This window comes from Oncorhynchus keta, chromosome 25, assembly GCF_023373465.1.
Source record: "Oncorhynchus keta strain PuntledgeMale-10-30-2019 chromosome 25, Oket_V2, whole genome shotgun sequence".
NCBI classification, from domain to species: Eukaryota; Metazoa; Chordata; class Actinopteri; order Salmoniformes; family Salmonidae; genus Oncorhynchus; species Oncorhynchus keta.
The window spans coordinates 41,516,195-41,542,002 of NC_068445.1; the positions used below are offsets into that span (position 1 = coordinate 41,516,195).

The following is a 25,808-nucleotide window of genomic DNA, read 5'->3' on the forward strand; positions in this document are numbered from 1 at the left end:
ATGGTACATGACTGGCTTGTATGTATATTTTAGTATTATGTGACCGACCGGCTCGATTCGGACTTATGTAACAACATTTGAAATTGTGTTTTTTACATTGGATAAAAGTAGAGACTCAGAGCTACAAAATGATATATCATACACTACAGCTCAGGAACAATGGGAAAGTAATTCTGCTTTGAAAGTTGATAAACTTGTAACCTCACTTCTGAGAGAATGGCCCTTGAATGTTTTGGTACCTACTGGAGAGCTCTTCTTTGTCTACACCCATTTAGCATTGTTCACGCCCTCTTAAGCTTTAGCCCCACCCATCTCTTTAAGGATTCACATGTGAGGCTATGTACTTAACAACCAAACATTTCAAGACTAAAGGCTAGTTTGTACAGTGGTTCCTCCTTTAAAAGTTGCAAGTTTACGCCGTCATAATTTGTGGTTTAGTACGGTACCCTGCATCACCCCTTCATTGCTCCAGACCACCACAAGGGGGAGTTAAAGTACCGATTTTTGAAGTACGCGTTTTGGTCCTACTGTGTCTCTAATTGACAATGAACGAGCGACATAAACTTAAATAGAAACTGATAATTGTGCACAACTTCAGTATTACTTACTAAAACTGTTGTTACACTGAGGTTTTTATCAAATTATTTTGGTCTTACTGTAGTACTCTATTTGATACAACGTTCAGATGCAACCCCCATAATTGAGTACTGTATACAAACAAAGAAACATTCATGTGAGGTCATAAAGGTCATGAGGTCATAAAATGACCAGTCCCATTGTACACGCCTGAGTGGTGCAACGGTTTAACTTCTTACTCCCGTATCCGGGAGCGTAATCATAGCCTCAAGCTCATTAGCATAACGCAACGTTAACTATTCATGAAAATCGCAAATGAAATTAAATAAATATATTGGCTCACAAGCTTAGCCTTTTGTTAACAACACTGTCATCTCAGATTTTCAAAATATGCTTTTCAACCATAGCTACACAAGCATTTGTGTAAGAGTATTGATAGCTAGCATAGCATTAAGCCTAGCATTCAGCAGGCAACATTTTCACAAAAACAAGAAAAGCATTCAAATAAAATAATTTACCTTTGAAGAACTTTGGATGTTTTCAGTGAGGAGACTCTCAGTTAGATAGCAAATGTTCAGTTTTTCCCAAAATATTATTTGTGTAGGAGAAATCGCTCTGTTTTGTTCATCACGTTTGGCTAAGAAAAAACCCAGAAAATTCAGTCATTTCAACGCCAAACATTTTTCCAAATTAACTCCATAATATCGACAGAAACATGGCAAACGTTGTTTAGAATCAATCCTCAAGGTGTTTTTCACATATCTATTCGATGATAAGTCATTCGTGGCAGTTGGGTTTCTCCTCTGAAGCAAATGGAAAAATGCACGCAGCTGGAGATTACGCAATAATTGCAACGGAGGACACTAAGCGAGCACCTGGTAAATGTAGTCTCTTATGGTCAATCTTCCAATGATATGCCTACAAATACGTCACAATGCTGCAGACACCTTGGGGAAATGACAGAAAGTGTAGGCTCATTAGCATAACGCAACGTTAACTATTCATGAAAATCGCAAATGAAATGAAATAAATATATTGGCTCACAAGCTTAGCCTTTTGTTAACAACACTGTCATCTCAGATTTTCAAAATATGTTTATTTAGTTATGGATCCATAATGAATTACTATGGGAATAAATATGACTGAATTACAGAAATATCCTCCAATCCTCAATATGTAATTATTGGAGGAGAGTCACATCATATTTTTGTGTTGAGTAATATGCTGTTAAAAGTGGTGTAGGTCTTATTTATTTAAAGAGCATATTTGAATAAACTCCCAGAGGGTTTTTGTTTTCCTTGTAATAGAAACACCATAATATTAATCGAATGAATTAAGCAACTACCAATCAAACGTTTGGACACACCTACTCATTCCAGTGTTTTTCTTTATTTGGACTTTTTTCTACATTGTAGAATAATAGTGAAGACATCACAGCTATGAAATAGCACATATGGAATCAGTTAAGAATTCTTATTTACAAGGACAGCTTACTCCTTCCTCGCCGTTGGGGAATTGAACCCCGGTCTCCCACGTGCCCACATTCTTCAGTACAGCCATTATTGAAGGCGTTCAAATGCTTCTCAAAGATGCCCTCTGGTGGTCAAACTAGCACTAATTAACATTAATGGTACCAGTGGTTGGCACTTAAATAATGTGCCGTAGAATTCTGCGGCACCATGCTAGCTGCGCCGCAACTTGTAAACTCAGCATTGTCAGATTGTTCTGTTCGTAAATTCTGAGTGTTTCGCTCTCGGAGCATTCAGAGCGAACACTGGACGCTCGGCCCGAGAAGTAGGGTTGATCCTGGCATTCTGTCCTGACAACAGCAGTCAAGCACTCAAGCTAACTGGCTAATGTTGGCTAGCTTTCTAGCTACTTCCAGACACAAATGAAAGAACAGCTCACTCTGACCATTTTACTAGCCCTAGCAGAGCTGGTTAAGCTGTTTTTATGTTATTCGGAGTGTTGTTGGGGACTGCAACTGTGCTGTTGGAAACAATTTAATGACCCTTTTTTTGCCACAGTTTCCTGACACCGGCCATATTCAACGGGTTTTGAGCGTCCGTAAATTCGTCAGTTATTCTGTGTTCTGACACACTCAGACGAGAGTTCTCTGAAATCGGAGTAGATAGCCAGAGCGACATTCAAATGGCGCTCCTGTGAAGTAGTGACACGCGACATAGCGAATAGTTTCCTGAAACGAGACACATATGGTGGTTAGCCAGAGTCTAGAAAGTGAGCATGAGAGGAGGTTGACCTGGGGAGCTCTGAGGTACCAGAACATGAGAGGGGTTGACCTGGGGAGCTCTGAGGTACCAGAACATGAGAGGAGGTTGACCTGGGGAGCTCTGAGGTACAAGAACATGAGAGGGGTTGACCTGGGGAGCTCTGAGGTACCAGAACATGAGAGGAGGTGACCTGGGGAGCTCTGAGGTACCAGAACATGAGAGGAGGTTGACCTGGGGAGCTCTGAGGTACCAGAACATGAGAGGAGGTGACCTGGGGAGCTCTGAGGTACCGGAACATGAGAGGGGTTGACCTGGGGAGCTCTGAGGTACCAGAACATGAGAGGGGGTTGACCTGGGGAGCTCTGAGGTACCAGAACATGAGAGGGGGTTGACCTGGGGAGCTCTGAGGTACCAGAACATGAGAGGAGGTTGACCTGGGGAGCTCTGAGGTACCAGAACATGAGAGGAGGTGACCTGGGGAGCTCTGAGGTACCAGAACATGAGAGGGGGTTGACCTGGGGAGCTCTGAGGTACCAGAACATGAGAGGGGGTTGACCTGGGGAGCTCTGAGGTACCAGAACATGAGAGGAGGTTGACCTGGGGAGCTCTGAGGTACCAGAACATGAGAGGAGGTGACCTGGGGAGCTCTGAGGTACCAAAACATGAGAGGGGGTGACCTGGGGATCTCTCAGATATTTTATTATCTTATCTATTACAGTCTCATTCCTGAATGTCGCAACCCCTTGGACATCTGTACCAGCCCTAGCAAAGATCATGAATCAGGCTTAATGATTTATTTACTAACTAACTAACCACGGAATTACATAAACACACACACACACAATAGTTATACATTGGTTACTCACATGATACACTGAAAAGTCCCAAGGAGGGCTAAACAAGGAGGGCTAAACAAGGAGGGTAAACAAGGAGGGCTAAACCGATATGATGGCTTTGTAGACAAAGGAAAGGGGTGGGGGCAGTTCAAGAGCAGGAAACTGAGTGGACCCACATACATACAGTTGACTACACTCATGGAAATGCTAATACTTTGAACATGCACAGCCGCTCATTCGAAAAGAAATTGCAATTGACATATTTACCGGTGTTTGTTGTGCCTCTCTGCGATCGCCAGTTCTTCTGCTGCATAGTGAGTCAAAAGAAACACTCTGGTTTGTCCACCAGAGATCAAAGTCTTTAGTAGTTGTAGCTTGTTATAAAGGATACGTCAGGCGTATCATTCGGTCGTTCGATAACGAATGGATCTTTCAGAGTACCATTGTTCTTAGAATTGATCTGTTAGAACAGATGCTTGCGGTAGTTGTCGGTATCCTTTACATTTACATTACATTTAAGTCATTTAGCAGACGCTCTTATCCAGAGCGACTTACAAATTGGTGCATTCACCTTATGACATCCAGTAGAACAGTCACTTTACAATAGTGCATCTAAATCTTAAAGGGGGGAGAAGGATTACTTATCCTATCCTAGGTATTCCTTAAAGAGGTGGGGTTTCAGGTGTCTCCGGTAGGTGGTGATTGACTCCGCTGTCCTGGCGTTGTGAGGGAGTTTGTTCCACCATCTTAGACTTACACACGTTTTCAGCTGCGGACTGGTAAAGCTGCGTTGAGGATTTGATCCTTCTGTAGCAATCTATTGGTTCCTATTGTCTAAACCATTTTGCAACATCTGGCGCCTTAGTCTGCTTGGTCTATATAGTGGTAGCCATTTCAACGTGGGGACGCCGTCCCTGCGTTCTCTTGACTAAATGTACATTTTGTCACGAGTCCTTTTATTACCTCTGTGGAAAGGGGTCGTTCCATGAAGTTTGGGTATAGTCTCTGTGCGTGGCCACTGATAAGTTACTATGAGAAATAATTCTAATTTAGCGAACTAAGATCACATTAACTTTCCAAAAGTATTCTTATGCTTAATCGTTTATTTGATACAACGTTCAGATGCAAACCCCATAATTGAGTACTGTATACAAACAAAGAAACATTCATGTGAGGTCATAAAGGTCATGAGGTCATAAAATGAAACAAACACTCCCTAAGTGTCCACGGACCGGTTCCACATTCTCAAAAAAAAAATCCTCCAATTTTGGGGATGTAGGACTTTTTGGCAAGTCTCTCTCTATGTCCCACAGTCACACATTCCAATCCCAATACTACGGTGCCCAGAGGCAGAGTATTTTACGACCGCCATAACGCTGCCACCTCCACCTCTCCCCCTCTGCGGGAGAAAGAGAGCTGTAGAGCCACTGTAACCTGATCCTTCACATCTTCACAGGAGAGTCATGACACAGGGCAGCCTGGGAAAAGGGCACAACCGGGCGCACGCGAGCTCCGTACAGGTCAACCGACAGGGTAAGGGTAGGGGCTGGTGAACTTGATGAGGTCAAACAACAACTTGGAGTCAGTAGGTTCAGAAGAAAAACAACAAAAAAATGTATAAAAAAATATAATAATTATACCACCACTGAAAAGGGCATTTTGCGAGTGGGAGGGCAAAGTGGCAGGTGCTGGGCACAGGTATCTGTGCACGTGCCTGTGTGTGTGTGTGTGTGTGTGTTTATTCATGTATATTGTCCAAAGAAATCGCTGCCAGTGTGTGTGTGTGTGTGTGCCTGTGTGTGTGTGCGTGTGTGTGTGTGTTTATTCATGTATAGTGTCCAAAGAAATCGCTGCCAGTGTGTGTGATGAGTGTATGTCGAGCATGTGTGTTTTCTCATCCTACGTCTGTGTGTACTCATCCTACCTGTGTGTGTTCTTATCCTACCTGTGTGTGTACTCATCCTACCTGTGTGTACTCATCCTACCTGTGTGTGTTCTTATCCTACCTGTGTGTGTACTCATCCTACCTGTGTGTGTTCTTATCCTACCTGTGTGTGTACTCATCCTACCTGTGTGTACTCATCCTACCTGTGTGTGTTCTTATCCTACCTGTGTGTGTTCTTATCCTACCTGTGTGTGTACTCATTCTACCTGTGTGTGTTCTTATCCTACGTGTATGTACTCATCCTACGTGTGTGTGTACTCATCCTACCTGTGTGTGTTCTTATCCTACGTGTATGTACTCATTCTACGTGTGTGTGTACTCATCCTACGTGTGTGTGTACTCATCCTACGTGTGTGTGTACTCATCCTACGTGTGTGTGTACTCATCCTACGTGTGTGTGTACTCATCCTACGTGTGTGTACTCATCCTACGTGTGTGTGTACTCATCCTACGTGTGTGTGTACTCATCCTACGTGTGTGTGCACTCATCCTACGTGTGTGTGTGTACTCATCCTACTTGTGTGTGTACTCATCCTACATGTGTGTGTACTCATCCTACGTGTGTGTGTACTCATCCTACGTGTGTGTGTACTCATCCTACGTGTGTGTGTACTCATCCTATGTGTGTGTGTGTACTTATCCTATGTGTGTGTGCACTCATCCTACGTGTGTGTGTTCTTATCCTATGTGTGTGTGTGTACTCATCCTACCTGTGTGTACTCATCCTACCTGTGTGGGTTCTTATCCTATGTGTGTGTGTACTCATCCTACGTGTGTGTGTACTCATCCTACGCGTGTGTGTACTCATCCTATGTGTGTGTGTGTACTTATCCTATGTGTGTGTGCACTCATCCTATGTGTGTGTGCACTCATCCTACGTGTGTGTGTTCTTATCCTATGTGTGTGTGTGTACTCATCCTACCTGTGTGTACTCATCCTACCTGTGTGGGTTCTTATCCTATGTGTGTGTGTACTCATCCTACGTGTGTGTGTACTCATCCTACGCGTGTGTGTACTCATCCTATGTGTGTGTGTGTACTTATCCTATGTGTGTGTGCACTCATCCTATGTGTGTGTGCACTCATCCTACGTGTGTGTATACTCATCCTACATGTGTGTGTACTCATCCTACGTGTGTGTGTACTCATCCTACATGTGTGTGTACTCATCCTACGTGTGTGTGTACTCATCCTACATGTGTGTGTACTCATCCTACGTGTGTGTGTACTCATCCTACGTGTGTGTGTACTCATCCTATGTGTGTGTGTACTTATCCTATGTGTGTGTGTACTCATCCTACGTGTGTGTGTACTCATCCTACGTGTGTGTGTACTCATCCTACGTGTGTGTGTACTCATCCTATGTGTGTGTGTACTCATCCTACATGTGTGTGTACTCATCCTACGTGTGTGTGTACTCATCCTACGTGTGTGTACTTATCCTACGTGTGTGTGTTCTCAGGCCAGTCTGTGAAGCAGCTGCAGCAGTACTACAGTGACTTCCTGCCAGACTACTTTTCCCTGACCGAGCGTCCTCCAGAAGAGTTCTGTCTCTCTCCGGATGCCTCCTCTTCCTCGTCATCCTCCTCTTCCTCACAGTCCCACATCGCTGTGGACCTGCAGCAGAAGAGAGGTGAGACAGCCACTAGGAGTGGTGTAGTTTGTGTGTGTATGTATGCATGTATGTATGTATGTATGTATGTATGTATGTATGTATGTATGTATGTATGTATGTATGTATGTATGTATGTATGTGTGTGTGTGTGTGTGTGTATGTACGTATGTATGTACACTACATGACCAAAAGTATGTTGACACCTGCTTGTCGAACATCTCATTCCAAAATCGTGTGTATTTATATGGAGTTGGTCCCCCCTCAGCTGCCACAGGAGCCTCCTCTCTTCTCTGGAAGGATTTCCACTAGATGTTGGAACATCGCTGCAGGGACTTGCTTCCATTCAGCCATAAGAGCATTAGTGAGGTCGGGCACTGATGTTGGGTGATTACACCCGGCTCGCAGTCAACGCTCCAATTGTTCGAAGGGGTTGAGGTCAGAGTTTTGTGAAGGCCAGTCAAGTTCTTCCACACCGATCTCGACAAACCATTTCTGTATGGACCCTTCTTTTTGCACTGTTACCACAAAGTTGGAAGCATAGAATGGTCTAGAATGTAATTTTATTCCTTCACTGGAACTAAGGGGCCTAGCGTTCTCCTGGTATCCACAGCCCCAGACCATTAGTCCTCTTCCACCAAACTTTACAGTTGGCACTATGCATTCGGGCAGGTAGCGTTCTCCTGGTATCCACCAAACACAGATTCCTCCGTCGGACTGCCAGATGGTGAAGCTTGATTCATCACTCCAGAGAACGTGTTTCCACTATTCCAGAGTCCAATGGCAGCGAGCTTTACACCACTCCAGCCGACGATTGGTATTGCGCATGGTGATGTTAAGCTTGTGTGCGGGTGCTCGGCCATGGAAACCCATTTCATGAAGCTCCCGACGGACAGTTATTGTGCCGACGTTGCTTCCAGAGGCAGTTAGGAACTCAGTAGTGAGTGTTGCAACCGAGGACTGACAATTTTTACACGCTATGCGCTTCAGCACTCGGCCGTCCCATTATGTGAGCTTTTGTAACCTATCACGTCACGGCTGAGCCGTTGTTGCTCCTAGACATTTCCACTTCACAATAACAGCGCTTACAGTTGACTGGGGCAGCTCTAGCTGGGCAGAAATTTGACTTGAACTAACTTGTTGGAAAGGTGGCATCCTATGACGGCGCCACGTTGAAAGTCACTGAGCTCTTCGGTAAGGCCATTCTACTGCCAAAGTTTGTCTATGGAGATCGCATGGCTGTGTGCTCGATTTTATACACCTGTCAGCAACGGGTGTGGCTGAAATAGCCGAATCTACTCATTTGAAGGGGTGTCCACATACTTTTGTAAATACAGTGTATGTATGTATTCAAATAACTTTTTTCTCCATTACATTCATTGTTTGATCGGGAGAAAGCCATGCATAAACGATGAAGCGTAGCCTTCAGTCATATCACATGGAATGGAGAGAGAAGGTAATAAAGGCTACATTATGTACAGTATTAAAACCCTTCCACTGCTCCTCCTTCCCTTTACTGCTGTGTACAGAGTGGAGTCTTTTCCTCTTTCTTTCTTTCTTTCTTTCTTTCTTTCTTTCTTTCTTTCTTTCTTTCTTTCTTTCTTTCTTTCTTTCTCTCTCTCTCTCTCTCTCTCCCTTTCTTTCTTTCTTTCTTTCTTTCTTTCTTTCTTTCTCTCTCTCTCTCTCTCTCTCTCTCTCTCTCTCTTTCTTTCTTTCTTTCTTTCTTTCTTTCTTTCTTTCTTTCTTTCTTTCTTTCTTTCTCTCTCTCTCTCTCTCTCTCTCTCTCTCTCTCTCTCTCTCTCTCTCTCTCTCTCTCTCTCTCTCTCTCTCACTTTCTCTCTCTCCCCCCTCTCTCTCTCTCTCTCTCTCTCTCTCCCTTTTCTCTCTCTCTCTCCCCGTTTCTCTCTCTCTCTCTCTGAGTGTGTGGGTGTCTCTAGGCCTTTGATGTCGGTACTGAACGGTCCTTCAATCGAGCCCCACTTTAACTCCCGCTGGGGACTCAGAAGCTTCTGGATCTATTAGAAAGTGTCTGTAATGGAATACAGAATGTTGACTCCAACCCATCTTACTGTTTAATATGCCACAAACAACATATACAGTAGCATGCTGTAGACAGTTAATGAAGAAATGTCCCTCTACTTTCAAGCCTTGCGAATGAAAGTTTTCTGCTTTGAGGTTGGCCATTGGTGACTATCTGATTGTCATTGTGGAAAATGGAACGAGGGTGATAACAGTCAGATAAAAGCAGGTGACTGTATTAGACCATACTTACTGCTGAGAGGCTGTCTGACATGTGAAGTGCCTCTTGTAATTGACTACCTCTTTACATTCCTCCCCCTCCTCCTCTCTCTCTCTCTCTCTCTCTCTCTCTCTCTCTCTCTCTGTCTCTCTCTCTGTCTCTCTCTCTCTCTCTCTCTGTCTCTCTCTCTCTCTCTGTCTCTCTCTTCTCTCTCTCTCTCTCTCTGTCTCTCTCTCTCTCTCTCTCTCTGTCTCTCTCTCTCTCTCTCTCTGTCTCTCTCTGTCTCTCTCCTCTCTCTCTCTCTGTCTCTCTGTCTCTCTCTCTCTCTCTGTCTCTCTGTCTCTCTCTCCCTCCTCTCTCTCTCTCTCTCCTCCTCTCTCTCTCTCTCTCTCTCTCTCTCTCTCTCTCTCTCTCTCTCTCTCTCTCTCACTCTCTCTCTCTCAGGTTTAGTCAAAGCCATCAATACAGCGGTAGATTTAATCGTAGCTCATTTTGGCACCAGTCGGGACCCTGATGTGAAGGTATTTTACTGTGTGATAATACTGTTCTATTTCATCCTTTTGGTTTCTATGGTAGACTGTTGTTGTTTTTTACAACATTACAATGTTTATCTCTTTTTTTCTCCCCCTGTCTCCTCTCTCTTGGTCACTCCCCCTTGCTCCTCTCTCTTGGTCACTCCCCCTGTCTCCTCTCTCTTGGTCACTCCCCCTTGCTCCTCTCTCTTGGTCACTCCCCCTTTCTCCTCTCTCTTGGTCACTCCCCCTTTCTCCTCTCTCTTGGTCACTCCCCCTTTCTCCTCTCTCTTGGTCACTCCCCCTTTCTCCTCTCTCTTGGTCACTCCCCCTTGCTCCTCTCTCTTGGTCACTCCCCCTTTCTCCTCTCTCTTGGTCACTCCCCCTTTCTCCTCTCTCTTGGTCACTCCCCCTTTCTCCTTTCTCTTGGTCACTCCCCCTGTCTCCTTCTCTTGGTCACTCCCCCTTTCTCCTTCTCTTGGTCACTCCCCATTTCTCCTCTCTCTTGGTCACTCCCCCTTTCTCCTCTCTATCTGTTGTTCTCGTGCTCCTGCTCTCTTCTCTGCTCTTGTCCTCGTTCCTCTATCTTTTTTGAATTTCTTCTTCACCCCTCCCCCTTCCAGGCGAAGCTCGGTAACAGTTGGGTGAGTCCCAACGTGGGCCACCTGATCCTTAAGTACCTGTGTCCGGCTCTAAGGGAGGTGCTGGGGGATGGGCTGAAGGCCTACGTCCTGGACCTGATCATCGGACAGATACGCAACCAGCCCTGGAGCCTGGTAGAGGCCTCCACACAACTAGGTAATGGTGATGATAATGATGATGATTATGATTAGGCCATAAGCTCTGGCGCCTGGTAGAGGCCTCCACACAACTAGGTGATGATGATGATGATGATTAGGCCATAAGCCCTGGCGCCTGATAGAGGCCTCCACATAACTAGGTGGTGATGATGATGATGATGATGATGATGATGATGATGATGATGATGATGATGATGATGATGATGATGATGATGATGATGATGATGATAATCATTTTAAGGCCATAAGCCCTGGAGCCTGGTGGAAACAGAGAGATGGTCAAAATAGCACATTCGGGACAAGGCAGCATGACCGGTGAACAGGTCAGGGTTCCTTAGCCGCCCGGCAGAACAGCAGAAACTGGATCAGCAGCACGACCAGGTGGTCAGGCCAGGTAGTCCTGAGGCATGGTCCTAGGGCTCAGGTCCTCCAGGAGGGGAGAGACCTAAGATCACACAGGACATCAGATAAGACAGGAGAATTACATCAGATATGACAGACTGTCCCTAGTCTCTTGGCACTGCGTCGTGCATATTGACAGCCCTTAGCCGTGGTATATTGGCCATATACCACACCCACAGCTTCATTAGAGGACGAGACGTAAGTGGGTGATTTTCATTGTATTTTGATACTACAATTTTGGCAATGGTCTTAACAATGCTGATCAATGCTGCAACAAAAAAAAATGAAATGTAGGATTATAATACAACCAGATAAAACAGTCTATGGTGTAGTAGTGGCTGGAGCAGTGGGTTTCCTCTAAATTTGCCCAAGATTTTCCCAAATGGCCCGCCCAGCGAAGGAAAAAATGCCCTGTTGTGAAAACCTGGATGAGAAACAGTGATATGATATCATTCGGCCAGGTAGGCATTTTCCTGCTCTATTGGTTTTCCGTCAACGTTCTTTCATTGTCGAGCAGAGCCACAGGAACGATCCTAGTCATTATTAGCAAAACCCCATGGGAGTTATTTCATCTTATTTGCATGTCCGTCCATGAAACCGCTCGCATGTGTGCAGCGCGTTTTAGAAAGGCGTTTGGGAACATTCACACGTAGGCCTACTGCCTTGTGTACATTGCAGCGCCTAAAATGTGAAGAAATAATAGTTTATCAACATTTCAAGGTAAACATTTAAGAGTTGTTTCATCAGCCTGATTAATTGAGACGGCGTACACCTCCACTACATTACTTCGATACGTATCAGTGGGCGTTAAGAAGTGAGTATATGAAAAGCCCACTGAAAAATAAGTGGGTTATGTGGCCTGAGTACACCCTCCACTACATTACTTTGATACGTATCAGTGGGCGTTAAGAAGTGAGTATATGAAAAGAGCACTGAAAAATAAGTGGGTTATGTGGCCTGAGTACACCCTCCACTACATTACTTTGATACGTATCAGTGGGCGTTAAGAAGTGAGTATATGAAAAGAGCACTGAAAAATAAGTGGGTTATGTGGCCTGAGTACACCCTCCACTACATTACTTTGATACGTATCAGTGGGGATTAAGAAGTGAGTATATGAAAAGCCCACTGAAAATAAGTGGGTTATGTGGCCTGAGTACACCCTCCACTACATTACTTTGATACGTATCAGTGGGCGTTAAGAAGTGAGTATATGAAAAGCCCACTGAAAAATAAGTGGGTTATGTGGCCTGAGTACACCCTCCACTACATTACAATAAAGTGGGTTATGTGGCCTGAGTACACCCTCCACTACATTACAATAAAGTGGGTTATGTGGCCTGAGTACACCCTCCACTACATTACAATAAAGTGGGTTATGTGGCCTGAGTACACCCTCCACTACATTACAATAAAGTGGGTTATGTGGCCTGAGTACACCCTCCACTACATTACAATAAAGTGGGTTATGTGGCCTGAGTACACCCTCCACTACACCACTGAATCAAATATTTAATTGTCAAGGTAACATTTGAATAAATCGTCTTACAATGCAGGAGTATTAATCCTGACCTCCCTCCCTCTCTCAGGCCCATCCACCCGTGTTCTCCACAGCCTGTTCTCCAAAGTGTCCCAGTACTCAGAGTTCACCAGCCACAGTATGAGACTCAACGCATTCATCTTCGGACTGCTCAAGTGAGTACACGACCTCTATGTTACCGAATTCTAGCAGTCATCACTAACAGTCCTGTAATCCGTGTCTACCTCCTAGACTGTATCTCCCTCTCAATGTCACAAACCTTAAGGCTCTAACTCAGTATTGGTTTCCGTAGCGATACAAAGTAACTGCCTCCTTTCTTGTTTATCTCTTGTGTTTTTCCCTGTTTCAGCTTGCGATCTTTGGAGTTTTGGTTCAATCACCTCTACACTCATGAAGGTATGCACATCTTAAGGGTTAAGGGTCAGACACACAGAGAAATCTTACTGCAGATAGGTACTTAGCACCTCTGCCCAGTGTCAGCATTTAGCTTGTTGTGTAACCACAGAGGAAATACTCCAGACCACAAGGTGGCGCAATAACACAAAAAGGAAAACAGGTTGCCAGTCAGCCGTGAATCAATACAATGTTTTAACACACCAAAGACAGCACACATCGTTCTACAAAGCGCAGCGGCCGGGAGAGCTCTGTAGATGGTCGGCACCATGGACAACAGCACGCAAAACCATTTATCGCAGCGCATGAAGTGCTCATTTAGCAGACAAATTTGGTAACGTCTGATTTCTGATTGGCTGACCACGTCCACCACACATTTTTGTCTTTGCCTCACACAAGTCAACTAGGTCTGTTTTTTAACATCCATTGCGAATTATAATTCCTCAGTATCTGAAAATGTTTCCAACACTCCCGGCCTCGATAATCACCAAACTGTTTGAAAAGCTAAATATCGTGATCTAATGATCCCATATATCCAGTGTAAAAGTAATTTAAAAAAACATATTTCTGTCCCGAGCTCACTGGCGCAGGAAACTCTGAGGGCCCGGAATAGGCTAGTTAATACAATGTTGCATGTTCGCTAGCGATAGCTCAAGTCAGGACAGATAGAGAGGCAGACAGGCGGAATGTTGCATGTTCGCTAGCGATAGCTCAAGTCAGGACAGATAGAGAGACAGACAGGCAGAATGTTGCATGTTCGCTAGCGATAGCTCAAGTCAGGACAGATAGAGAGACAGACAGGCAGAATGTTGCATGTTCGCTAGCGATAGCTCAAGTCAGGACAGATAGAGAGACAGACAGGCAGAATGTTGCATGTTCTCTAGCGATAGCTCAAGTCAGGACAGATAGAGAGGCAGACAGGCGGAATAGAGAGCTGAATGTGATTGAAATCATCCGAATTTTTAACAGGACATTTTCTAGTGTTTTCATTTGTTGGCTTTAGGCTTATATACTGTATTTGACTTGAGCTGATGATGGAAGTTATATGCTTACTGCTGCATCTCTGAGTTCTATGCTCTCATGTCTTTAGTCGCCAACGGATCACGGTGTATCAGTATGTCCAGAGGCTGGTGCTCTCCTCATAGTCTAATTTTAACTTTTAGATTTGTATAATTTTACTGCAGATTTGCACGGTTAACAACGTGACAATGATTGCGAGAAACAAAAACGTTATTATTGAAATGAAACCGTTCCGAGAAAATGTGCAAACTGGCCCACAGATCGGTAGAAATGGTAGGATAAAGCTCCCCCAAAATGTACTATTCATTACTATTACAGCCATTAAAACATTTGTAAATGCACAAGCGCGTGCACACATAAGATGTCCCATGAAAAAACATGCCTGTCCAACTGAGTTCTATGCTGGCTCATGTCTTTCAATCGACAATAGAACAACTGATTCGTTCTGGCTGGGTCTGCATTCAATAGAACAAACTGATTCGCTGGCTGCTCTGCATCCATTCAATAGAACAAACTGATTTTCTGGCTCATCTGCATTCAATAGAACAAACTGATTTGTTCTGGCTAACCACGTGCATCATGCATTCAATAGAACAAACTGATTCGTTCTGGCTATCTGCATTCAATAGAACAAACTGATTCGTTCTGGCTCCGGGTCTGCATCATGCATTCGATAGAACAAACTGATTCGTTCTGGCTCGGGTCTGCAGAAATTCAATAGAACAAACTGATTCTCTGGCCCTGCAAAATTCAATAGAACAAACTGATTCATTACTATTGGCAGCCATTCAATAGAACAAACTGATTGTTCTGGCACCGGGTCTGCATCATACATTCAATAGAACAAACTGATTCGTCTGGCTCCGGGTCTGCAAAATACATTCAATAGAACAAACTGATTCGTTCTGGCTCCGGGTCTGCATTCAATAGAACAAACTGATTCGTTCTGGCTCCGGGTCTGCATTCAATAGAACAAACTGATTCGTTCTGGCTCCGGGTCTGGCATACATTCAATAGAACAAACTGATTCGTTCTGGCTCCGGGTCTGCATCATCATTCAATAGAACAAACTGATTCGTTCTGGCTCCGGGTCTGCATTCAATAGAACAAACTGATTCGTTCTGGCTCTGCATCATGCATTCAATAGAACAAACTGGGGCTCTGCATTCAATAGAACAAACTGATTCGTTCTGGCTCCGGTCTGCATCATGCATTCAATAGAACAAACTGATTCGTTCTGGCTCCGGGTCTGCATTCAATAGAACAAACTGATTCGTTCTGGCTCCGGGTCTGCATCATACATTCAATAGAACAAACTGATTCGTTCTGGCTCCGGGTCTGCATTCAATAGAACAAACTGATTCGTTCTGGCACCGGGTCTGCATTCAATAGAACAAACTGATTCGTTCTGGCACCTCATTCAAGCACGCAAATAGCACTCGGCACTGCTGATGGGAATGGTTTTGTAGATTGTGATGAGAATGGTTTTGTAGATTGTGATGGGAATGGTTTTGTAGATTGTGATGGGAATGGTTTTGTAGATTGTGATGGGAATGGTTTTGTAGAATTGTGATGGGAATGGTTTTGATTGTGATGGGAATGGTTTTGTGATTGTGATGGAATGGTTTTTTGTAGATTGTGATGGGAATGGTTTTTTGTAGATTCTGGGAATGGTTTTGTAGATTGTGATGAATGGTTTTGTAGATTCTGATGGGAATGGTTTTGTAGATTGTGATGGGAATGGTTTTGTAGATTGTGATGGGAATGGTTTTGTAGATTGTGATGGGAATGGTTTTGTAGATTGTGATGGGAATGGTTTTGTAGAATTTTTGTGATGGATGAATGGTTTTGTAGATTGTGATGGGTTTGTAATGGTTTTTTGTAGATTGTGATGGGAATGGTTTTGTAGATTGTGATGGGAATGGTTTTGTAGATTGTGATGGGAATGGTTTTGTAGATTCTGATGGGAATGGTTTTGTAGATTCTGATGGGAATGGTTTTGTAGATTGTGATGGGAATGGTTTTGTAGATTGTGATGGGAATGGTTTTGTAGATTGTGATGGGAATGGTTTTGTAGATTGTGATGGGAATGGTTTTGTAGATTGTGATGGGAATGGTTTTGTAGATTGTGATGGGAATGGTTTTGTAGATTGTGATGGGAATGGTTTTGTAGATTCTGATGGGAATGGTTTTGTAGATTGTGATGGGAATGGTTTTGTAGATTCTGATGGGAATGGTCAGATTTGGATATGCTTAGTGCATGTCGTTGGCAGTGAGGAATGATAGGACTGTGTCAGTGGTGAGATCCATGGCTAACTCGGAATACATTGTGCGGAAAGTGAGGAACTCATCCACAACTTCCTTAGGCTTGGAAATGTCTTCCAAGTGGAAACGTGTGAGCTCAAGCATATTCTTTTCTTCTTCAGGGTGCTCAAAGCGCTGTGGGTTGAGCACAAAGAATAGTCGTGCCATTTCTCTGAAGCCGGCATATCAAACTGCCCCACAAAAACATCAAGTATGCAATAATATGCATCACCTTCAAAGCGCCTTCTGCTTTCCAGAATTGGGTCGTCCTCTGTATCCTCGTCATGAAAACTCTTCCTCTTCTCTGCAAACTCAGTTTGCGTTGTTTTCTCGGGCCAATCTGTTTCTCAGATTGTTTCTCCCATCTTGTCGTAGGCCTCACCTGTGAGCATCTGTCTGATCTCAACCATACAGGTGTCAATGAGATCCACTCCAGTGTTTACATCTATCCAATCCTTTTGCAGATAGTTAGAAAATATGTACGTCTTCTTTAGTAAACTGTTCTAAAACACCAAAATACATTTTGAGAGCGTGCCGTTGGCTTTAGAGGCGGACTTTGGCGTTGTATGGTTATGGTGTTTTATTCAGCGCAGAGCTTCAAGGATCTAGGTCAGGCTCTGAACAACCGCTTCTCTGGCCTGTTTCCTGCAGGCCCACCTTGTGTCTGATAGGTTCTGCAGGGGCTCCCGAGTGGCGCAGTGGTCTAAGACACTGCATCTCAGTGCAAGAGGTGTCACTGCAGTGCCTGATTCAAATCCAGGTTGCATCACATCCAGCTGTGACTGGGAGTCCCATAGGGCAGTGCACAATTGGCCCACTGTCGTCCGGACAGTACATAATAATATTTCAGGGTGAGAACAGCTCCCTGCAAGTTTTCCTGTTCCAACTGAAGTTATTTTAAACCTTGGGAGGCTAGAAGCAGTAGGTATACAGGGTCTTGCAGCGTTCATTAGTAGTACATGTATGTTGCGTGCTCAGCAGTGCACATAGAAAGCCTTGTTCTTATTTATTTTTGCCACGGGCGCGAGGCCATGCTTCCATTCAACACCCGCCCCATTAGCCTCCGTCAGGCTATAGAGCACTAACAACAGCGGTTGGATGTTCCGTGTCATCTTTACGGTTGTCTTGTTGCAAAGGACAACGACGAGGAGAAGAAGGTTGTAAGTGGAACACAGAATGCAATTAACGCTTTCTTATTCTGCCTTTCCTCGCGTTTTAACTGACTTGTACTTTCTATCAATTGTCCACCTGAATGTAACTTAGCAATAAACATGGTTGGCTACACGTCAATCAAATATGACAGGCCCCCCCCAGCAGTAGCCAACCAGCAGCAGCTGTAAGTCCCAGGGGGCCCCTCAAGGGCATATAGTGACAGACACAGCTGTTCATGGCTTTATAAAAATAAGCAACACCAGCTCAGACCAATTCCAGGTTTGAATTAAATAATGTAATATATAAATTCCGACAATGCTTTATGGTGTTAGAAAATGTTTTTCCTCCGGTTTGTTGGTACATCTTCTCTCGGCTCCCCCACGTGGAGTTTTGTGCTCTCTGATTGGCTTAAAGCTCAAGTTGTCGACCACTGCCGAGCATTGCAATTCTACAAGTAGAAACGGCAGGTTCGTCTGTTGTTCTAGCAAGAGAAAGAACAGCCTCCTACTGTACTAAGTACCCTGTCGGCCATCAGATTTCTCAGCGTGTCTGACCTCTTAGAGAGAAAACAGATACGATTACAACCCATGTCTGGTATGCTTCTGCTAATCTCAGGTCATCATTGTAAACGCAAACTTCTTGTGATTTAAATAAAGGTTAGATCAAATAAAAGTCTAACCATTGTTTGTTCCCCATCCGTCTCTCTCCACCGGTCTTCCCCAGACATCGTAGCGACCCACTACCACCCGTGGGGTTTCCTGCCGTTGTCCCAGGGGCCCTGCCAGCCTCTATTCGAGGAGTTCCTTCTCCTCCTGCAGCCTCTATCCCTGTTGCCCTTTGACCTTGACCTGCTCTTTGAGCCCCGATTGGTCCAGAAGGGCCAGGAACACCGTAGACGCAAGGAGCAGCTCTGCTCCGCCTCCACCGGCGAGGACCTGGACCAATCATCACGCTCCACCTTCCAGCTCATGAGGGGGTGGAGCACAGAGTCACGGAGGGCGGAGTCTATGAGAGATAAAAGGGAAGGGAGCGGGGCGGGGAAGAGAGAGAGGCTGGGTCTGAGACGAGAGGGAACATGGCCTAGGATGGAAGGGGTTGGAGAGAGAGGGAGTAGAGAAGGTATGATGCAGAGGACAGGGTCTAGAAGAGAAGGGGTTGGAGAGAGAGGGAGTAGAGAAGGTATGATGCAGAGGTCAGGGTCTAGAAGAGAAGGGGTTGGAGAGAGAGGGAGTAGAGAAGGTATGATGCAGAGGACAGGGTCTCGGAGAGAAGGGGCGGGGATGGATCGTTTAGGAGCAGAACTTTTAGAAGCACAGCCAATGACGACGGAAGTAGGGACAGGGTTTGCCAATCTGTGGAGGGAGAGTGGGAGGGGGAGGGGCATAGTAAAGAGAGCAAAGGGGGTGGGAGGAGAGAGCCAGAGGGAAGGGGAAAGTGGGGGAGGGGAGGAGGAGAGGAGGAAGGAGAGAGAGAGGGTTTGGGCGGAGGAGGGTCGTCAGCGGCAGGAGCGTGATCGCCAGGCGTGCTGGTGGTACCAGCTCATGCAGAGTTCCCAGGTCTACATCGACCAATCAGCTCAGGGGGGCTCAAAGTTTGTCAAGACTGAGAAGAGGAAGAAGTCTGCGGAGAGGCGGAGCCAGCTCCCGCCCCCCAGGGAAGGCGTGGTGGAAGGGGCGGAGTCTAGCCAGGATGAGGAGGGTCTCAGAGAGAGAGGGAGAAGCAGGAAGAGCAGCTCCAGCTCCAGTGGTGAGTGGACGGGGTCCAGGGGAAGAGGAAGACTCTCCTGGATGGGGAGTCCCCCAGAGTCGCTGCTCACCCAGGACAAGGAGAACGAGATGGAACTGGGGGCCCCAGTGACAGGAGCACCAGAGGCCTCAGTGGCCCAGCCAGCGGCCCAGGCTGAGTGTCCCTCCCAGGGCCAGGGCATGCGTTGGGGTAGGCTGTTTGGGTCCAGCATAGGAGGTGGTGGCACCCCCTCCAGGCCAGAGCAGAGATCAGCCAAAAGTCAGAGCAGGTGAGGAAAGTGAAGTGATGTAAACTGGTACAGATGATACAGTAATAATTGACTCTTTATTTTAATGACCTTTTAAGCATTTGCTGAGTATTAACCAAGACAATAATTTAGGACATGTACTTCAAAGATTACAATACATTATTTGACACACAAGTTTGCAAGGAATTTTCAATATTGATTTGGCTGTGCTTTGTTTGTCCCTCCCAGGCTGCCGTCCGGCTGGCTGACAGGTCTGGACATGTCCGTGCTGGACCTCGTAGCTCAGACGGTGGGGGTGGGGACAGGTAAGAGGGTAGAGCCTTCAGCTCCTATGGCCCCTCCCACTCTGAACCAACCCTCTCCACCTCTTCAGACAGCACAGGAGAGCCACACCAAACAACCCTGGTAAGGTCATACTTAATAAATGTTTTTATTCAACCAATATTTCAGCAGGATGCAAATAAAAAATACAGGATACAAGCTACGTATACAAAATACAATGACACATATTCTCCCCCCCAGTGAAGTACGAGCCCTGTGCCACCACATAGCCACGGAGCCTGACCAGCTGAGTTTCCAGAAAGGGGACGTACTGAGGGTCCTGAGCCGAGCCGACTCCGACTGGCTCCTCTGCTCCCTGGGGGCCCAGCGGGGCCTGGTGCCTTTCATCTATGTTACCCTGAGGGGCATGGAGGACAGCCAGGTGCCCCAATGGCCTCAGGGACCACACTGACCTGACAGACTCAACTAGGGTTCCAAAATTCTGTTTTTTCAGAAATCACTGTTGGGAGATTCCTGGAAACAAGAGGTAATAAGGAGGAAATCTGTGATTCCTCCAACCGGGATTTCTGGTAAACCTAGGGATTTTGGGAAAGTTAGTCTGAACCGAGGGGCCACCGATTTTGCAACCCTAGCCCGAACCGAGGGGCAACATTAAGGAAGGGAGAGTGGGGAAAGGAGGAAAGGACTCAGAGGACCAAATATGGACACACAGTATATATTCACTGGGTGGATACAAGACGATGGATACTCATGATGCTGATATGACTGATATGACTGGTTTAAAGTGTAATTATTGTACTGTGGGATGAAACACAGACGGATACACACACACAAACACACAGATGTAAACATGCATGTATGTACATATACATATACATATACACACAGGCACGAACAAACAGACTTCTCTACGCATGCATCTACACTAAACTCATGCATGCATACATTCAGACTATACTCACACACACACACACACACACACACATACCAAAACAAACCAAAACAAACTGTATGGGAATACCAAACAGAGACACATGGCTAGCTACAGAGACTGCCTTAGCTCAGCCGATATATATATATACCACACCTAGCTGTGCTTTACTTTACCATGCCCTAGAAATATATCAATCACCTAGCTGTGCCACACTTTGAATGCAGATGCTAATGCTAAATGCTAGTGTAAATGCTAGTGCTAGTCCTTGTCCTAGTGCTAAATACAAGTGCTAGTGCTAAAGCTAATGCTAGTGCTAATGCTAATAGAAAACTTCAGGAGACTGGTTAAAGGACTTGTCATTAAATGTATCCACACTGACATCATGCTACTTGATTTACTTAATTAGCCCAGAGTACCCCTGCTTTGTAGTAGGATGCTAGTATGAAAAGTAGTGTTGTTACAAAACAGAAAAGAGGGAAAAAAAGACAATATTGTTTGCGTGATTTATCTCTGGGTGTGTCTTCTGACAGCTGTCGTCGTTTCTCTGTGTGAGCTAAATACAAATGGACAGACAGAAAACCCGGTTTGAACTGGCTTCATTAATTCCTCGTCATCTGCAAATTCCTGATACTCATCATCTTGGTAACACAATGATTTTGGATGGACTTATGAACCTGACTGATTGGACAAAGCCAACAACATCCTCTGGTTCCTCCCTTCACTTCCTGTTTGTTTTGGTGGATGGGATGAACTGACCTATCACTGCAGGTGTTGGGAAGGAAAAGGGTGGAGCCAGGCCTAGTGCATGTAACCTAGCAACAAACTGACAACGTTTTTGTGTCTTTTCAACTCTTCTTCACCTCTGTTAGAACCCCAAAACCATAGCTCCTCCCACCTGCTCCACCCCTCTCTCCTTTATCCAATAAAACTGCACAGCTTTCAGGAGGATACTGTACCTCTGGTACAGAGAAAACGAAGATGTTCAAGAGGCTATGAGCTGTATGTGTCTATATATATATATCCAGTCTGTAAATGTATATACGACTTACTTATTTATTGATTAACGACTAATGACGATATCATTTATTATTGTTGAGGAAAACCGTGTAGTAGAGGTGGATAAAGAAGGAAGGATGTCGAATGAAAGCAACACATGGCTTTGGAGGTCTGTTCAGGTGCTTTGGTGAATTTTTCTGAACGTGTTGGGGAGAAGGCTGTACAAACCAATGGAGAGCCAGCTCCACCCCAACCTCCCTATTCTAAAACGCTCTAAAAGTGGGCTTTTCTAAAAATATAATAGAAGTACACTGAATGTTTTCATTTCAAGCAAAAATATATATACTTCAAATGATTCTGATTGGTTGTATGTAATTGAGAAAGAGAGTATTGTTTATTGCATATGCCGTAAAGTGCTTGAGAAAGAACCACGGGAGAGCTGATATGCTGGACGTATTTAGCCATGACCATGCCTATGGTCCCTACATGATGTTTTATATACGCGACGGTACGTCCAACCAGCCACTTTCCCTGGGTTTCAGTCCTGAGAGCTCTCAGGTTATCTGGTGGGAAATATTTTTGAGGATAGGAGGCATTTTAGAAGAAACCCCAATGCATTTAGTGGATTCAGATGTTTCAAATGTTGCCTTAGGTTCAGATTGAGCTGTACTGGTAAACTAGGTTCAGATTGAGCTGTACAGGTACACTAGGTTCAGATTGAGCTGTACTGGTAAACTAGGTTCAGATTGAGCTGTACTGGTAAACTAGGTTCAGATTGAGTTGTTCAGGTAAACTAGGTTCAGATTGAGCTGTACTGGTAAACTAGGTTCAGATTGAGCTGTACTGGTAAACTAGGTTCAGATTGAGCTGTACTGGTAAACTAGGTTCAGATTGAGCTGTACTGGTAAACTAGGTTCAGATTGAGCTGTACAGGTAAACTAGGTTCAGATTGAGCTGTACTGGTAAACTAGGTTCAGATTGAGTTGTACTGGTAAACTAGGTTCAGATTGAGCTGTACTGGTAAACTAGGTTCAGATTGAGCTGTACTGGTAAACTAGGTTCAGATTGAGCTGTACAGGTAAACTAGGTTCAGATTGAGCTGTACAGGTAAACTAGGTTCAGATTGAGCTGTACTGGTAAACTAGGTTCAGATTGAGCTGTACTGGTAAACTAGGTTCAGATTGAGCTGTACTGGTAAACTAGGTTCAGATTGAGCTGTACTGGTAAACTAGGTTCAGATTGAGCTGTACAGGTAAACTAGGTTCAGATTGAGCTGTACTGGTAAACTAGGTTCAGATTGAGCTGTACTGGTAAACTAGGTTCAGATTGAGCTGTACTGGTAAACTAGGTTCAGATTGAGCTGTACAGGTAAACTAGGTTCAGATTGAGCTGTACTGGTAAACTAGGTTCAGATTGAGCTGTACTGGTAAACTAGGTTCAGATTGAGCTGTACTGGTAAACTAGGTTCAGATTGAGCTGTACAGGTAAACTAGGTTCAGATTGAGCTGTACAAACTAGGTAGATTGAGCTGTACTAGGTTCAGATTGAGCTGTACTGGTGTACAGGTAAACTAGGTTCAGATTGAGCTGTACTGGTAAACTAGGTTCAGATTGAGCTGTACTGGTAAACTAGGTTCAGATTGAGCTGTACTGGTAAACTAGGTTCAGATTGAGCTGTACTGGTAAACTAGGTTCAGATTGAGTTGTTCAGGTAAACTAGGTTCAGATTGAGCTGTACAGGTAAACTAGGTTCAGATTGAGTTGTTCAGGTAAACTAGGTTCAGATTGAGTTGTTCAGGTAAACTAGGTTCAGATTGAGTTGTTCAGGTAAACTAGGTTCAGATTGAGCTGTACTGGTAAACTAGGTTCAGATTGAGCTGTACTGGTAAACTAGGTTCAGATTGAGCTGTACAGGTAAACTAGGTTCAGATTGAGCTGTACTGGTAAACTAGGTTCAGATTGAGCTGTACTGGTAAACTAGGTTCAGATTGAGCTGTACAGGTAAACTAGGTTCAGATTGAGTTGTTCAGGTAAACTAGGTTCAGATTGAGTTGTTCAGGTAAACTAGGTTCAGATTGAGTTGTTCAGGTAAACTAGGTTCAGATTGAGCTGTACTGGTAAACTAGGTTCAGATTGAGCTGTACTGGTAAACTAGGTTCAGATTGAGCTGTACTGGTAAACTAGAGCTGGTAAAAAAGGATTAAACCCTAATATAATGTCAAAACATTGTGGTTTAAGTCCTAGATTAGGGTTTGTAGAGCCTAAATAATTCACAATGAAATTATGTAAATTAACATAAAAAATGATAGGTAAGAAAAACCTAATATTGCCAGGACGAATCCACGAGGACAAGGGTTAGGTTCAATCAGATAAGAGTTAACCTAGCTTGTAGATAAAGGTGTATTATTACTCTTAAAAAAGTATTTGTAAAAATGTATTTAGTTCTTTTATTTTGTTGTACAGTTATATTTTTTTATATATTTTTTTTCTTATTTTAATTTTATTTTACATAAATGATTTAAATATTTTGTTATCTCTAAATTAAATATATTTAAAATCTTCAATAATTAATTTTGAAAGATAGGGGTTGAAATATGGATGGTAACAGCTGTACTTTAAGACATTATTGCGTTAATAACAAGCTTTTTAAAATGTGAGTTCGTATCATGTTATGGGCAAAGGACATAACATATCATATTATGTTAAATGCCAGTTATGGGGATAAATACCTGCCCAAATTATTATGAATATAACCATATATTTGTTCTTGTGTTTTGGCACATATCCATCTTCATAACTTGAGGAAAGATGTCAGTTGTGCAGAAAATTAGCAGGAAATGTGCAGAAAATGCAAGATATGCAGATGAGGATGAGGGTTTTGTTAGTCTTCCAGGTACAGTTTGCTATTCATTGACATCCTCCTGCAGGGTCATACTACGGGACAGACAGTATTGTACTGTAGTAGAGGTCTTAGTGATGGATAGAGCAGGGGGGGAGAGAGAGAGAGAAAAGATACAGTGACATTTGTAAAACGGTGCAGATGGATTTTACCCCTCCTTCATAATTAGAAGTGTTTCATTTATTGTTATATTATTTAATCTTTATAATAGCTAGCGACCTCCTGTGGCCAAAATACGGTACTGGTTCTGGTCTTGCCTCTACTTGGGAGTGATAGGCAGAATTAGAAAGAAGCTAATGTATCTCTCTCTCTCTCTCTCTGTCTCTCCTGTTCCTCTCGTCCATGTTCCGATAGAAGTAAACTGTTCCTCATTCTGTATTCTGTATCACCGTGGCACCACTACTGTTCTCCGTGCCCATATGACGTGTGTAACACGTCCGTTGTCCATGCTATATCAACGTGCTATGGATGTTAATAACAAAGTGCTCATGTGATCATACTTCAAATGTCTCCTTTGTCTCCTTTTGTCTTTTGTTTCCGTCACACAATGACTTGTGCCCATCATACGTGTTTGCGTCTCTATATGGCCACTAGATGGGGCCATTGTTCCACATTCCTCATTTGGATACACCAGGATCAAGGGCTTTACTGACCTGTGGTTCTGGAAGTTCACATCCTGTCGGGCTGGAAACTTCTGTGGGACTTTAGGTTTACATTACTGTTGATGGATTGGAAAGCTGCAACACAAGGGCTTTACTGACCTGTGGTTCTGGAAGTTCACATCCTGTCGGGCTGGAAACTTCTGTGGGACTTTAGGTTTACATTACTGTTGATGGATTGGAAAGCTGCAACACAAGGGCTTTACTGACCTGTGGTTCTGGAAGTTCACATCCTGTCGGGCTGGAAACTTCTGTGGGACTTTAGGTTTACATTACTGTTGATGGATTGGAAAGCTGCAACATAAGGACCTGGAAGGGAAGTGGTTGAAAACAGTATCCACACTGTTTACTTGGTTCCACTTCTCTTCTTTAAACTCTTTAAACTCTCTTTGACTTTTATCAAATGTATTACTTTGTCATTTAACCTTTATTTATCCAGGTAGACTCATTAACGACGTATTCATCCACAGTTTTTATGCAAGGAA

At 44.2% G+C, this 25,808-nt stretch overlaps 1 protein-coding gene across 1 annotated transcript in view; it reads left to right on the plus strand.

The window, feature by feature from the left end:
- The window catches only part of LOC118357980 (AP-4 complex accessory subunit RUSC2-like), a 66,677-nt gene extending 41,514 nt beyond the window's left edge, over window positions 1-25,163 (plus strand). Inside the window, exons 7-16 of the mRNA XM_052479955.1 lie at window positions 7,050-7,220; window positions 9,883-9,959; window positions 10,574-10,748; window positions 12,742-12,847; window positions 13,042-13,088; window positions 18,285-18,946; window positions 18,992-19,575; window positions 19,783-19,959; window positions 20,077-23,250; window positions 23,332-25,163. Of these exons, the coding sequence (XP_052335915.1) occupies window positions 7,050-7,220; window positions 9,883-9,959; window positions 10,574-10,748; window positions 12,742-12,847; window positions 13,042-13,088; window positions 18,285-18,946; window positions 18,992-19,575; window positions 19,783-19,959; window positions 20,077-20,287 (2,210 nt within the window). The 3' untranslated portion in view covers window positions 20,288-23,250; window positions 23,332-25,163. The remainder of the gene's footprint in view (window positions 1-7,049; window positions 7,221-9,882; window positions 9,960-10,573; window positions 10,749-12,741; window positions 12,848-13,041; window positions 13,089-18,284; window positions 18,947-18,991; window positions 19,576-19,782; window positions 19,960-20,076; window positions 23,251-23,331) is intronic.
- The last annotated feature ends 645 nt before the right edge of the window (window positions 25,164-25,808 follow it).